The 14,396-nt window shown below is 35.4% G+C and overlaps 1 protein-coding gene across 1 annotated transcript in view; it reads right to left on the reverse strand.

Moving 5' to 3' along the window:
• RGS22 (regulator of G protein signaling 22) overlaps window positions 1–14,396 on the reverse strand; it is a 149,776-nt gene that overhangs the window by 40,086 nt on the left and 95,294 nt on the right. Inside the window, 5 exon segments of the mRNA XM_060115727.1 lie at window positions 5,472–5,633; window positions 8,072–8,140; window positions 10,149–10,307; window positions 13,014–13,176; window positions 14,106–14,278. Coding sequence (XP_059971710.1) covers window positions 5,472–5,633; window positions 8,072–8,140; window positions 10,149–10,307; window positions 13,014–13,176; window positions 14,106–14,278 — 726 coding nt within the window.

A 14,396-nucleotide genomic window follows, 5' to 3' on the forward strand; every position in this document is an offset into this window, starting at 1 on the left:
AAAAATCTACAAACAATAAATGCTGGAGAGGGTGTGGAGAAAAGGGAACACTCTTGCACTGTTGGTGGGAATGTAAATTGATACAGCCACTATGGAGAACAGTATGGAGATTCCTTAAAAAAACTAAAAATATAACTACCATACGACCCAGCAATCCCACTACTGGGCATATACCCTGAGAAAACCATAATTCAAAAAGAGTCATGTACCACAATGTTCATTGCAGCTCTATTTACAATAGCCAGGACATGGAAGCAACCTAAGTGTCCATCGACAGATGAATGGATAAAGAAGATGTGGCACATATATACAATGGAATATTACTCAGCCATAAAAGGAAACGAAATTGAGTTACATGTAGTGAGGTGGATGGACCTAGAGTCTGTCATACAGAGTGAAGTAAGTCAGAAAGAGAAAAACAAATACCGTATGCTAACGCATATATATGGAATCGAAAAAAAAAAAAAAAGGTTCTGACGAACCTAGGGGCAGGACAGGAATAAAGACGCAGACATACAGAATGGACTTGAGGACATGGGGAGGGGTAAGGGTAGGCTGGGATAAAGTGAGAGAGTAGCAATGACATATATACATGACCAAATGTAAAATAGATAGCTAGTGGGAAGAAGCTGCATCGCACAGAGAGATCAGCTCAGTGTTTTGTGACCACCTAGAGGGGTGGGATAGGGAGGGTGGGAGGGAGACTCAAGAGGGAGGGCATGTAGGGATATATGTATATATTTAGCTGATTCACTTTGTTATACAGCAGAAACTAACACACCATTGTAAAGAAATTATACTCCAATAAAGATGTTCAAAGAAATTTCTACTGGAAGAGAAGCATGAAAAACATTTTTCCAATCTGAAATAGTTAATAAGTGGTAATGATAAAGGTATACACAGGGCCCTAGGAGAGCACTGAGAATAGGCACCTTACTCAACTTACAGGTGGATACAAAAGCTTTTTCTACCATAACTGCTTCTACAGCAAGGTGATTTAGGCTCAAAAGGCTAGCAGCACAAGTGGGAATGCTGGTGGTTACAGGTGTATTATTATGCATCTCTTAGGATCTATATTTTTTCAGATAACCTATTGCATTATCATCTTTATAGCTAAAGAATTTTAAAATAGTAATTGTACATTAAAAAGACCCAGTTTTGGGCTTCCCTGGTGGCGCAGTGGTTGACAGTCTGCCTGCCGAAGCAGGGGAAACGGGTTCGTGCCCCGGTCTGGGAAGATCCCACATGCCGCGGAGCGGCTGGGCCCGTGAGCCATGGCCGCTGGGCCTGTGCGTCCGGAGCCTGTGCTCCGCAACGGGAGAGGCCACAACAGTGAGAGGCCCACATACCACAAAAAAAAAAAAAAAAAAAAAAGACCCAGTTTTATGTCACAGATGTAAGGCTATCACTTTTTAAAATAAAGAGGTAGCTTAGCTTGAATTATGACATTTTTTATCAAAGACATTGTTCTCTAAATCACTAGAAAGCACACAAATTTGGAAACTTGTAATTCTAGGCCAGAAATAAGCCAACATTTATTAAGTAGTTACTGTATGACATTCATCGTAATAACTATCTTACAGACAGTATTAAAGAAAGAACATTTCTAGAGCTTGCCATATAAAACTTTACATATATAAATTTGGCATAAGTTATATGTGAAAAATCTTGATATAAATGTTACACTGAGATAACAGTTAGCATTCTTTACTCAATTTAGTATTCCCTCTGAAAATGCCTATTTATAACACATATGTTTGGTATGTTACCAAAAATTAAATTTCTTGCCATTACTAGGGAAATGATCATATATTTGGTGAGCCTGGCTTATTATTATGGAATATAAGGATTATGAAATAAAAACAAATTTGTGAAATTATACGGTTTTAATTTTAAGAGTATAGAGATAGAATTTAGATAGAATCAGGATTGGTATTTTTCTAGTCGTTCTGCCCTACTATACTTATAGCCGAGTTCACTTTTACATATTGTTAAGGCCTATGTGTTAAGCACATAGTTGACCATTGAATAACGTGGGGGTTAGGGGCACCAACCCTGCCTCGCAGTTGGAAATCCACGTATAACTTTACAGTTGGCCATCTGCATCTGTGATTCCACATCCTTGGATTCAACCAACAGTGGATTGTGAAGTACTGTAGTCTGAATTTATTGAAAAAAATTCAGATATAAGCGGAACTTTTGTTGTTGTTCAAGGTTCAACTGTACTGTCCTCTAGTAAACTTTCTGTGTCTCCCTCAGTCCAGGAGATGGCCATCTTAGGTACTTCCATTTTACCCTGTGCTTCTCCCACCACTACACTAATCACACTCTTATAATCACCTTGCCTACCACTTGTCTGTCCCTCCCCTAACACTGTAAGCCCTGAAAGAAAAGACTGTTTTTTGTTTTTCTTTTTGCAGTATGCGGGCCTCTCACTGTCGTGGCCTCTCCGGTTGCGGAGCACAGGCTCTGGACGTGCAGGCTCAGCGGCCATGGCTCACGGGCCCAGCCGCTCCGTGGCATGTGGGATCTTCCCAGACCGGGGCATGAACCCGTGTCCCCTGCATCAGCAGGCAGACTCTCAACCACTGCGCCACCAGGGGAGCCCAGAAAAGGCTGCTTTGATCACAGCTGTACCTTCAGGATTTAGCCTGGCCCTTGATATGTGCTGAAAAAGTATTTCTTGGATGTATATTTCCTTCAGGTCTTTTCTCTATGGGGACGGGGACACACACACACACACACACACACACACACACACTTTATATTGAATCATACTGCTTTCTAGTAGCTAGGTTTTAAAAAAATCAATAAGAATACCTTTTCTCATTGATTAATCTCCTATAGCATACTTTTTAATGGCTGCAGAGTATTCTACTGTATAGATGTATCATAATTAAAATAACCAATGTCCTGTTGTTGTACACATCAGGGTTCTTTCCAATTTTTCGCAATTCAGAATAATGTTTGATTAAGATCACTGTAGCCATCTCTTTACATATTACTACAATCATCACTGGGAGGGAGCATAACTTAGTGGTTAAGGGCACAAGCTTTAGCAATAGAATGTCTTGGTTCAAATTCCAGCTCTACTACTTAATTAGCTGTATGATATCAGAATTTTCTTAACTTCTCTGTGCCTTAGCTTCTTCATCTGTAAAATGGTGAGAATTAACAGCTTTGACCTAGGATTCTTATAAAGAATAAAGTCGTTATTACATGAAAAGCATTAAGGTAATATCTGACAGATGTAAACACTTAATATTAGTAAGCCATATAAAAGTGAGCACAGTAAGACTTGCTAGGTGGAATGCTTTCCCCCTGGCAAACTTCTTCAAGACCCAATTCAAGTATCATCACTTCTTATTTATTTATTTATTTTTAATTAATTTATTCATTTATTTATTTTTGGCTGTTTGGGTCTTCGTTGCTGCTCATGGGCTTTCTCTAGTTGCAGCAAGCAGGGGCTACTCTTTGTTGCAGTGCGCGGGCTTCTCACTGTGGTGGCTTCTCTTGTTGCGGAGCACGGGCTCTAGGCACGTGGGCTTTAGTAGTTGTGGCACATGGGCTCAGCAGCTGTGGCTCATGGGCTCTAGAGTGCAGGCTCAGTAGTTGTGGTGCATGGGCTTAGTTGCTCTGCAGCATGTGGGATCTTCCCAGACCAGGGCTCAGGCCCGTTTCCCCTGCATTGGCAGGCAGATTCTTAACCACTGCGCCACCAGGAAAGTCCCACTTCTTTTTTTTAAAATTTTTGTTGGAGTATAGTTGATTTACAATGTTGTGTTAGTTTCTGCTGTACAGCGATGTGAATCAGTTATGCATATATATATAACCACTTTTTTTCAGATTCTTTTCCCATCTAGGTCATTACAGAGTATTGAGTAGAGTTCCCTATAAGTATCGTCACTTCTGTTGAGACCTCTCTGAGCTACCACCCTCCCTGAATCATTTTCCCCTCTGTGCCCAAATTATAACTAGTTAGAACAGGGATCATAATCAATGTTATTTCATGATATTTTGTTTTCATGGATGATTCCCTCTTCGAAGGAGGGCAGTGTATTTTATCCATTTTTTTTATTCCTACAATCTAGCATAATAGTTGGCATATTAGTGATTTAGTAAGTGCTTACTGAATAAACAAATTCACCCTTAAAGCATGATTTTTAATAGCTACCTAGTATAATATGTCTTCCGTTCTATACCACAGAAAAGATATGTAAATGAAGACCAAGGGCAGCCTTGAAGGAGAAACAGTCACAAAGTTAAGGGCTGATTATGTATGAGTCTATGTTTTCTTAAATGCTTATTTTGCCCGGTTTATCTCATTACCTCTTATCCTAGCAGGGTTGGACTTACTCATGTTCATTTTAGCTTAAAGACTGTTCTGGTCACTCATAATAATTTCCTGTTATGGAAAGCAGACTCTACCTCCTTTTTAATTTTCAAAAAAATTATCTTAGTATTACTTATCTTGTGATAGATTAAAAAAAAACTTATCTCAAAATTCTTTTTTTTTCCTGAGGAAATTTCTATGTTGACAAAGGTACAAAAACTGGTGATAACAGAAAAGGGTAGAAAACAGTTTCATAAAATGCTGGAGAAAGTCTGGAAGTAAGATTGTATTGAGCAACTACTAACTATATAGAGTAAATATGCTGCAAAGTATTAGTACTGCATAATATTATACATACGTAGATTATAGGCCAATTGAAAGCATTATCCTCTTAAATTCCAGCTTTCGTTTTACTCCCTACTTTTATAATGGGATTAAATAGGCTGCTTGCAAGGAAATGAGCCTGCTAACCCTGGGAGCAAGGATGCCTACTCTTAAGTATTTCTAGACAACATTCCTGTATTCAAGTCTATATTACATAACCTAGGAAGTCCTTTCCTCCTCTTCAATGTACAGATTCTATAGGATTCTACCAAACACTTAAACCTGACAATAAAATGCTTTTGCACCTAATAACTTGTTCTTTCACTTATTTATTTTAAGAATTTGGCCATTCTAATAGTAAAGCCTCTCTCATCTCTGTTGGTTTATTTATCTGTAATCCACTGTCTTTTATTACTATTGCTGCAAATATGGTTAGGAGGAATTCTTGTAAACAGGTCTTGGTTAAAGTACTGAATATGAATATCTTCAGCAAAAATGTGTATAGTATATTTATAGATAAGCAATATGCAAAAATATAGTCAAAACTTTTCAGGAAGATTCTCATTAGATCATAATATACGTGAAACCTTGAAAAACCTAATACTATCATTTCAGGGCTAACTCTTACTTTTCACTGTGTAATAATAAATGTATCTAACACAGAACAATAGATACCTCAATATTTACACATTGGTATGAAAACATCAAAGTTGGGATATCTTATACAAATCTTGTCCAAAAAGTTAGGAAACTGATATGTTAATGCATCTCCTCCTCAAAAAGAGGTGGTTTTCTCCAGCTTCTAACACAATACCTTATACTTTTGTACTTCTTGCCAAAAGAGCACCCCATTTTCCAATAAATCTCCTTTTAGAGCCACAAACCGTTGAAACTGTCTTGCTGTAACTGGATTCAATAATGCTTTACGGAAAGCAGTGATTTCACAAGATGACGATATCCACTTACTCTCCACAGGCTGTCCAAATCAGAGAATACAGAAAATTAGCTGTGTTCTAAAAGTTAATAATAAAGTCATTTATTAGGCTAAAAATTACCAACTTCTATCTCCTTTATTTTTGGCTGTTGAAATTTACGGCATGGATAAATAGAATTTGGCAGCTTTCCCCCTCTGTTCTCCCTTTTGTCTCCTTTGTATTTTTATGGCATCAGGTTTTTAAGAGGTAGAGAGAAAAAGAAATGATTGGATGACTTAGAACATATGAGTACATTAAGAATGTTAACAATCATTACAGTTTGGGACTATGGTGAAAAACTACACTTTGGTGTACAGTATGAGTTCTGTGCTTAAACAGAACAAAGTAATCATAATGTTATAATTATATATTATTATTTTATAATTATATATATTATATGTTATACATTAATATATAATTTTCCTGCCTTTTAAAAAGTAAAAACAGTTGAACATTTAAGATATTTTTCAAAAATTTTAGAAAAAATTACCAATTAATCTTATTAATTTAAATAGGAAATTTACTGTGGAGCTTCACTATAATTCTATCTTAGAAAGATCGTGGTTTTTTTTTTTTTTTTGGCCACGCTGTGCCACTTGTGGGATTTTAGTTTCCTGACCAGGGATCGAACCTGGGCCACAGCAGTGAAAGTGCTGAGTCCTAACCACTGGACTGCCACGGAATTCCCAAAAGATCATGTTTTTAGGTGAGACATCTTTAGATTATTTTAATAATAAATTACTATTAATAATTAATAACTGGAGGAAATAATTATCAGTGCATATTTTTAATAATAAGCTTTCTCTGACCCAGGATTCACTTTACACAACAAAAAAGCCATGTTGTTTTACTAATGTTTAAAGGTATTACTTATTTTATCTTCACAATTCTGAAGTATATGATGTCTACTTCTTTTACCTTGACCATTTTAGATCACATATTCATCCTCTTTTACCTTCTCAGATTAAAAAAAATAATAGATTTTACTGAATTTACTGAATAGATTTTTTTTCATTTGATAAATTTATTGAAGTGCCCCAAATCTGAGTTTAGCCTACAACCATGCAAGGAAGCATCATTCTAAAGGCAATATTTTAGATGAACTTAGGAATTATAGTAATCAATGACAAATATTCATTGCACATGATAAATATCCATTACTGACAATGCATAAAATAAGTTTCTTGAGACAAATCATATGTGACCAACAATATAAGTGTTTTAAGAGAGCTATGTAAAAAGTCTATGGGAATGCAAAGGAAGGAGTAACTAATTCTGCCTGGAGGAGTAAGAGCTTTACAGAGAAGGGCTTTGAGGATGACATCTGAGTTGGAAACTGAAAAGCGAAGGCAACTCCAGGCACTCTAGATGAATGGTGGTGCCTTTACCCCAAATAAAGTGAATAGATGTCTATCACTATTTTAGTGAGGCACATGTAGTGTTCCAAGGACAAAAAGTTAAGACCATCACCAGATGGTCCATATTAAAATTACAACCCTATAAATAGGAACAACTATGTATTAGACTGGGATGTTTATTTAAAACCCACTCAACAAATAATGTTTTAAGACCTGCTTCTTAAGATACTAAAACTTAGTAATTTAACTAAAACCCGTAATTTAACTAAACAGAAAATAACATAATATATAATGCACGATAATATGACATATAAGCCCATTCTATTTAGTATTTAAAAAAAATACATAGCAAAGGACAAATATAAGAACAGTTTGTTTCCTTTCAAGAGGAAAATACAGGAAAAAAGCATCCTAACAGATACATATGCTCCTCTAACAGTCGAATAGATTTTTATCTTTGTTAGGTTGTAGGGGGTCACCTGGGTCTAGTTTGACATTTTATCAAGACCTATAGAAGGACGAATACACATACATTTGTAGGCTCAGAAAGAAGACTGCGTTTATCATGCTTGTTAAGAAGCAAAATAGGCAATTTCTAGCTAGGTATCATATTGTAGTGGTTTAAATAATCACCAAAATGATAGCTATCCTAATTCTTTTAAAGTTAAAATGTAATTCCAAATAAAGAGGATAATGTAAGATAATTTAAGTTGCTGATTCTGCTGCATACTCCCCATTCTTTGTGTGTAAACCACTCCCAATAATAAATAAACTACCATATGCTGGAATGATCAGCCTGTCTCAATAAATCCATCACAAGCAAAACAACTAAAAATACACATTTAAAGTCCAATCACACACTTCTAGGGTTGAGCAGGCTAAGGAACTCTCTAAGAAGAGGGCTCTAGTAGAATCACACTTTCCTGCAGATTCCATCAGCCAGTTAAGAACAGTGTCAGCATCTGGTGGCTTAGAAAAAAGCATTATCTACAATGAGCGTCTCTGTACAAGAAGAGGAAGAAAAACAATACTTTGACAGTGGAACTTACAAGAGGAAGAACATAACAACAAATATTACTTGCCTTCCAGACTCCAATTTTCCTTTCATGTTTCTGTAGTAAAAGCTCTTCAGCTATGTCTCTCACCTGTACCTAGAAGCAAACCAATGATTTTATCCGAGTTATTCAGAATGTCTACAGTATTGAAATCATTTATTGATTTAACAGCTTTAAAAAATGAGGTAAAGGTCAGTGTGAATAAGAGAAAGAACAGGAGAAAGAGGATAAGACTTAGAAATGGAAGCCCTGTCCATGTCCCCGGGCAAGTCACTCAAATTCTCTTAACAGTCTCCTCATCTGCAAAATGGAGATAATAATACCTGAGTGTATTGCCCCAAAGGTAGACAACAGTTTCACTTGGGCCCCATAGAAACTGAAGCTGGAAGGATAATTAGGACTGCCCAAATTTTTGTGTATTCTCTAGCCACAACTAATTTTAGAAGAGTACAAAAGTTACTCAACACAGGGAGGTAATACAGTAGATATTTCTTGAGGTTATTGCCTATTCACAATATTTTCCCTTTTTTGGGAACCACTCCTGCCAAATCTGTGCTATGTAACTCTACCTTCCTGTCTATAGCAGGTAGATCCAGGAGCTGACCCAGACAGACAGGGACTAGAATCACTGCTGCTGAGTCTTTTGGTAGCCACAGCCTGGAGAAAAGATCTGAGAATTATTCTTGCTGGGTTCCCAGGGCTGTCCTGGCCCCTGGCCTTTGTAAAATTTGAGTGTCAACTCTTTCCCTAAATGTGTGAGATGCTCCAGCATCATTTTATTAAAAATTCTTGATCTTCCTTCTCTTCTGTCTTTGGCTTAAGGTTGCCAGTATCAGTGAATATTGCTGGCCACACACAGAATTGCTAAGTTAGGAAGGAGCTGTAAATTACAATAAAATTACTGTGGTAAACATAGTGAGAAAACACGGTAAACAATATTAATGAGCCAAATATCTTTCTACTTGGCTTTGGACAGACAATTAGAGTTAGCCTGAAGAAAGGAAGTGAGGAAATCTGAGTTGTCCCAAAGCTTACTTCCAGGAACTTTTTGCCTAAAACAGGTCAGGTCTTCTTCCCCATACTATAAGTTCTATGTTCCCAGCTGTACTGTGTTTTCCATGACTTAAGGTGCTAAGAAGACTAAGGATATTTCTAGATAAGTAAGACTCAAAGTGTTTGATAAATTAAATATGGAGGGCAGCTTTTTTACATTCTTCCTGATCAATACTAATGGCATGTGCTTTGCACACTGAAGTCCAAAATTACATGCTCTCCTTGTGTTCTTTTTGTAAAGATCAGGTTTGCCTGTTTTTAGGTGTGATAATGACATTTAAAATTATTGAAGCAATACATGCTTCTTATAAAATAAAAACTAAACAAAGCAAAACAACAACAACAAAAACCCTACTTTACAAAGTAAAAATCCTTCACACTCTCCATACCCCTTCCCAGGAGGCAGATCTTTTCTTTCATCTTTGTTCATAAACATAAATATAGACAGACAGAGAGAAGGAGAAAGAGAAATGCATAAATAGACAGATATATAGATATAAGTACATATAACAGGATTATCATCTATGTATTGTTCTACATCCTGCTTGTTTCACTCAATAAATAACATCTTTCATTATATGTGGAAATCTCATTTTATATGGAAAACTGCATAGTTTTCCACAGTATGGAATTCTTATAATTCATTTAACTATTCCCCTTTGTACATCCGTGCCCATTTATATGAAGACTAGATAACAATAATGTAAAAAATAATAACTATATTAATAGACAGTATGTGAGTGTTTGCTGTGTACCAGGCACCATGCTAAGAAACTACACATACATCATTTCGTTTCCTCTTCATAACAATCTTATGAAGCTATTACTCTTATTAACTCCATTTCTTTTCCAAATGAGAACACTAAGGTTATAAAACTTATTGTTGTACAATTAATATGTGGCAGTGTTGAGATTAAAACTTGGGAAGTCTGACTTCCTGTTCTTAACCACTATGCCATAGAAGTACAATGGCTGAGTTAACAGGCTTTCACATTTGAGGCTTTGAGAGGTGCTGTCAGTTGCTATCCCAAGGTTAAACTAATTTACATACCTTTATCTTTTGACGTGCTGCAAACTGTTCACTTGCAAGAAACAATGGCAACCACACATTTTCTAGCCTATTTAGGACATGCTTCTGAATTTCAATTAGAACAGCTGCATCAAGCTGCTCATGGAGAATCTTTCCCCAGCCACCACTTACATGCATTATCTAAGAAAATAAAAATGAAACATAAACAACAAACTTCTGTTTAGGTAAAGAAATGCTAATAGTCATTAATTTATTCATTCACTCCAAGACTATTTGCTGAGCACCTGATAGGTGCCAGAATTTTCATTTTCTCTAAAATAGCTCCTGGCTTTACTGTGTATAGTAAAGACAGATAACTCTCTTAACATCAAACAGAGAATTGTGGTTTATGTGATGGTTGTTTTAGATGTATGATTTTGCTTATGATAATATATTTCAAAGAACACAGGGATTTCTATCCTGTGTGACAACTACAGTGCCATTTTTTTCTCCATGGCTTCAGTTTCTTCAACTGTAAAATAAGGGCATTAGACTTTTAGTTTTCTAAGTTCTCTTCTAGGTCTAATATTCTATGAATCTCTGATTCTACTCAAATGGACTTGTTTGAGAAGGCATTTTCTTTTGTCTGAGAAAAATAAGGCATTAATTAGTTAAGAGACAACCTTGACTCAGACATTATAAATATGCATATTACCAATAAACATTGGGCTGGAGATGGTGGAATGATGGTGGTGGTAGCAATGTAGGGCCGTTCCAACAACCTCAAAGAAGAAAACAGAGATAGCAGGAAGTAGAAAAAGGCCAGGTTATACAGACAATAGTCTCTGACTTGCACAGGTATCCCTTTTATAAGACAATTTCTCTGTGGCCAAAATCTTCCTTCTTTATAATTACTGGCTTCCACGATACTAATGGCCATAAAAATTAATTAATTAAAAAACAATACTAATGGCCAATTCCTACTATAAATCATCCTGTTTCTGTGTATATACCATTCAAAATGGGTGAGTTTTTTGTACACAGAAAAAAACTGGACTCCTCATTGGAGTCTTAGCTCTCATTTGATTAATAAGATTAACTTAATCCTAATAATAATGTTTTATATAAAAAAGAGAAACTCTCTTAGCCATCCTTTAATAATATTAATCAAATAATATTAATAATAATACAGTTTCTGTATAAAAATAAGAAGAAAAGAGAATAAGAGAAGACTACTTTGCTAATCAAACTGCAAATTGGCCACACAACTAGGATTAGAACCAGCATGGTCTGTATAAAACATAAGGCGATGCAGAAATCCTTAAGTATAAAATAGGTAAATAAAAATAAAAGTAAAGACAAAGATGAGGAAGAAGGGTCATTTGGAAAACTCCTCTGTAGTAAGCACAGTCATTTGCTATGACGGCAATGGGTGACTTTTTCCACTGAATTTTTAATTCTCAGCAAGTTTTACTATGGAAGGTTCACACAGTAGCATCAGATACCATGAAACCTCACACAATGTAGCACAAGCCAAATAGAAAACAAATGCTTTCCATGTGTTTATTTCATACTTATGCTTATTGAGATACTCCCAGCCACTTTTGCTAATACATACCAGATTTGTATCTCAGGGAACTAATGGCAAGACATTTTTGTTAAGGTTGCTTAATTCTAGAATTTCTTCTCCCTCTTACTCCCAAGGACTTTTGTTTATTTTCCCCCCAAAGATCTAGATTTTTAATTTGGTATGCCCTACTTGTGAATAGTTCTGAATTTTTAATTTATTGAATTAATCTGAGATTTGTATTTTACAAGTGTATGCCATCAGGGTACGCATCCTTTTAAACTACAAAAATAAAGAACTCAAATGCTACACCTTTGATCTAGCAAACTTCTAGTATTAGCAAACTTCAGGTTAAATAAATTATAACACTTAATTTTATATTTCAAAGGCATTAAAATTGAGCCATATCTCATGTGATCAATTACATGAACACTCAAAACCACTGCTGAATCCCAATCTGACATTTTTGCTGTAAATAATGACACCGTCTAGTTATTAATAAGTTGTGATTAAAGCCATATGATCTTGGCTCAACAAAATGGAAAATCTATGTTCCTGGTCAATAAAAATTGTTTGGGGAGACAGTACAATGGCAAACAGGATTTTTCAAAAATCAGTTATGTCTGGAGTAATTTCAGGTAAGAGAAGAACAGAAAACAGGTAGAGATGGGGCTTAATGGCTGATAATGGCTGTTTTTCTGCTTTTGAAAGCTGCAAGGACTTTGTCCTCCTTGTTTACCACTTATCCTGAGCACCTAGAAGAGCGTCTGGCATATCACAGGCACCCATATTTGCTGAATGAATGGGTGAGTGGATGAATGAAAGTTATTTTTATTCCATAGATTATTTTAGAAACAACGCAGTTTTAATAATATATAATACTTGACTGAATTTTAAGGCATCTGTAGACGGACTTCCCTGATGGTCCAGTGGTTAAGACTCCACGCTCCCAATCCAGGGGGCCAGGGTTCGACCCCTGGTCAGGGAACTACAGCCCACATACTGCAACTAAGAGTTCGCATGGCTCAACTAAAGATCCCACATGCCGCAAGTAAAGACCCCGCATGCTGCAACTGAGACCTGGTGCAGCCAAATAAATAAATAAATGAATAAATAAATTTTTTAAATTATGGAAAAAAATAAGTAAATAAAGGAAGGCAGCCTTTATTTAAAAAAAAGACATTTGTAGATAATTATTAATACCTAAAAAAAGATATCAAAAGTGTCCAACATATAAGTTATAAAAGCAAAAGAAAAAAAGACGCTCAGATTGTTGGCAAAAAGAAATAAATTACTAGTTTTCATACTTAAATGTAGACAATATGTCTCCATGTTGATACCTGGTCCTGTTGATATAGAGAAGCTGGACTGTTGGGTCCAAAGAAATATTTTTTATTAAGGTACTTGTTTTTAATGTACATAGATTTTGCCTCCCTTTGCTTTCGATCTCTGTAAGTTATTCTTCGGAACTGTTCAATGTCTGTCCAGCACATAAGGTCCATGCTAAAATGAAAAAGTACAGCCCTTCTTATTTATTTCTTTCAATTCTATTAAACACCAAACAAGTTGTTGTTTTGACAGAATTTAGAAAGGGCTGTATTGAGTAGTTAGCACAACCGATTAGACCACGAAACTAATGAGTACAATATTATTAATATTATTATTAATATTGTCTTATCCTGGCTAAATATATGAATGAATACAAGGAGTGCTGGGGTCAGAGAAGAATCTACCACCATACTGGTAGAGTGGGTCTCAGAGTTCTTCCATTAATGATGAACTAGTATTATCAATTTCAAATATGGAAAAATTTCCACCTATTGCATGTCTATTTGGCAACCTGCTAAATTTAGAATAATTATCACCACAAAGCGGAACTATATACGTGAAATTTGGCTCCCAGGTCTAACCAGTTTTGTTAACTTGGGAGAAAATTATTGGAAAAATATGATTAATACTTCAGTTTATATTAGATAAATGTGTCATAAGGTACCAAGATTCTATGCAAAACTATAATGTTTCATTTATGTATTAACTAATGAAAATCACAAAATAGTACAGTAATTTCAATAGCTTAGTGAAATACAAAAGAGAAACTTCTCAGAAAGAGTCATTAGAGCACCTGTTTAGAAAAATGCAAAAGAAAGAAACATCAGAATAGGTGTACTGGTGTTTTAATTTAGCCAATGGTAAAAGAATCAACAAATATTGTTTGACCACTTAAAATAACATTTTGGAGGCTGTTATTATCAAAATGCAATTCCCAACAAAAAGTTATCCATACAGGTTTCATTAATCTTACTGAAATGGGTAAAATCTAGCACCAAACCATTTTTATCATATGTTGAATCAAAACAAGTATCTTAAAGAAGTAACAGTTTAGAAAAATATTTTAACAGAGAAATAAATTTTAAAATGGTTATGTTCCTTACCTTGAAGAATGAGCCTCAAGAAACTGATGGAAATGTTCAAACTCCAGTTTGTTGTTAAGCAGATCATTAAAATTAAAATGCCTATATTCTGCAGGAACATTATTCCAGTATTCTGTTTGTTTAGAGACATGAGGAAGTGGTGAAATACCAGATCCAATTTCACAAGTAGTGTCCTAGTGAAATAATACTTTTCATAAAAATCTCTTAAATACAACAAATTATTTTCCAAATTTAAAGAGAAACTGAAATAAAAGTTAACTATTAGGCCAATGGCATTTATCAGTCCAATGG

This window comes from Mesoplodon densirostris, chromosome 13, assembly GCF_025265405.1.
Source record: "Mesoplodon densirostris isolate mMesDen1 chromosome 13, mMesDen1 primary haplotype, whole genome shotgun sequence".
NCBI lineage: Eukaryota > Metazoa > Chordata > Mammalia > Artiodactyla > Ziphiidae > Mesoplodon > Mesoplodon densirostris.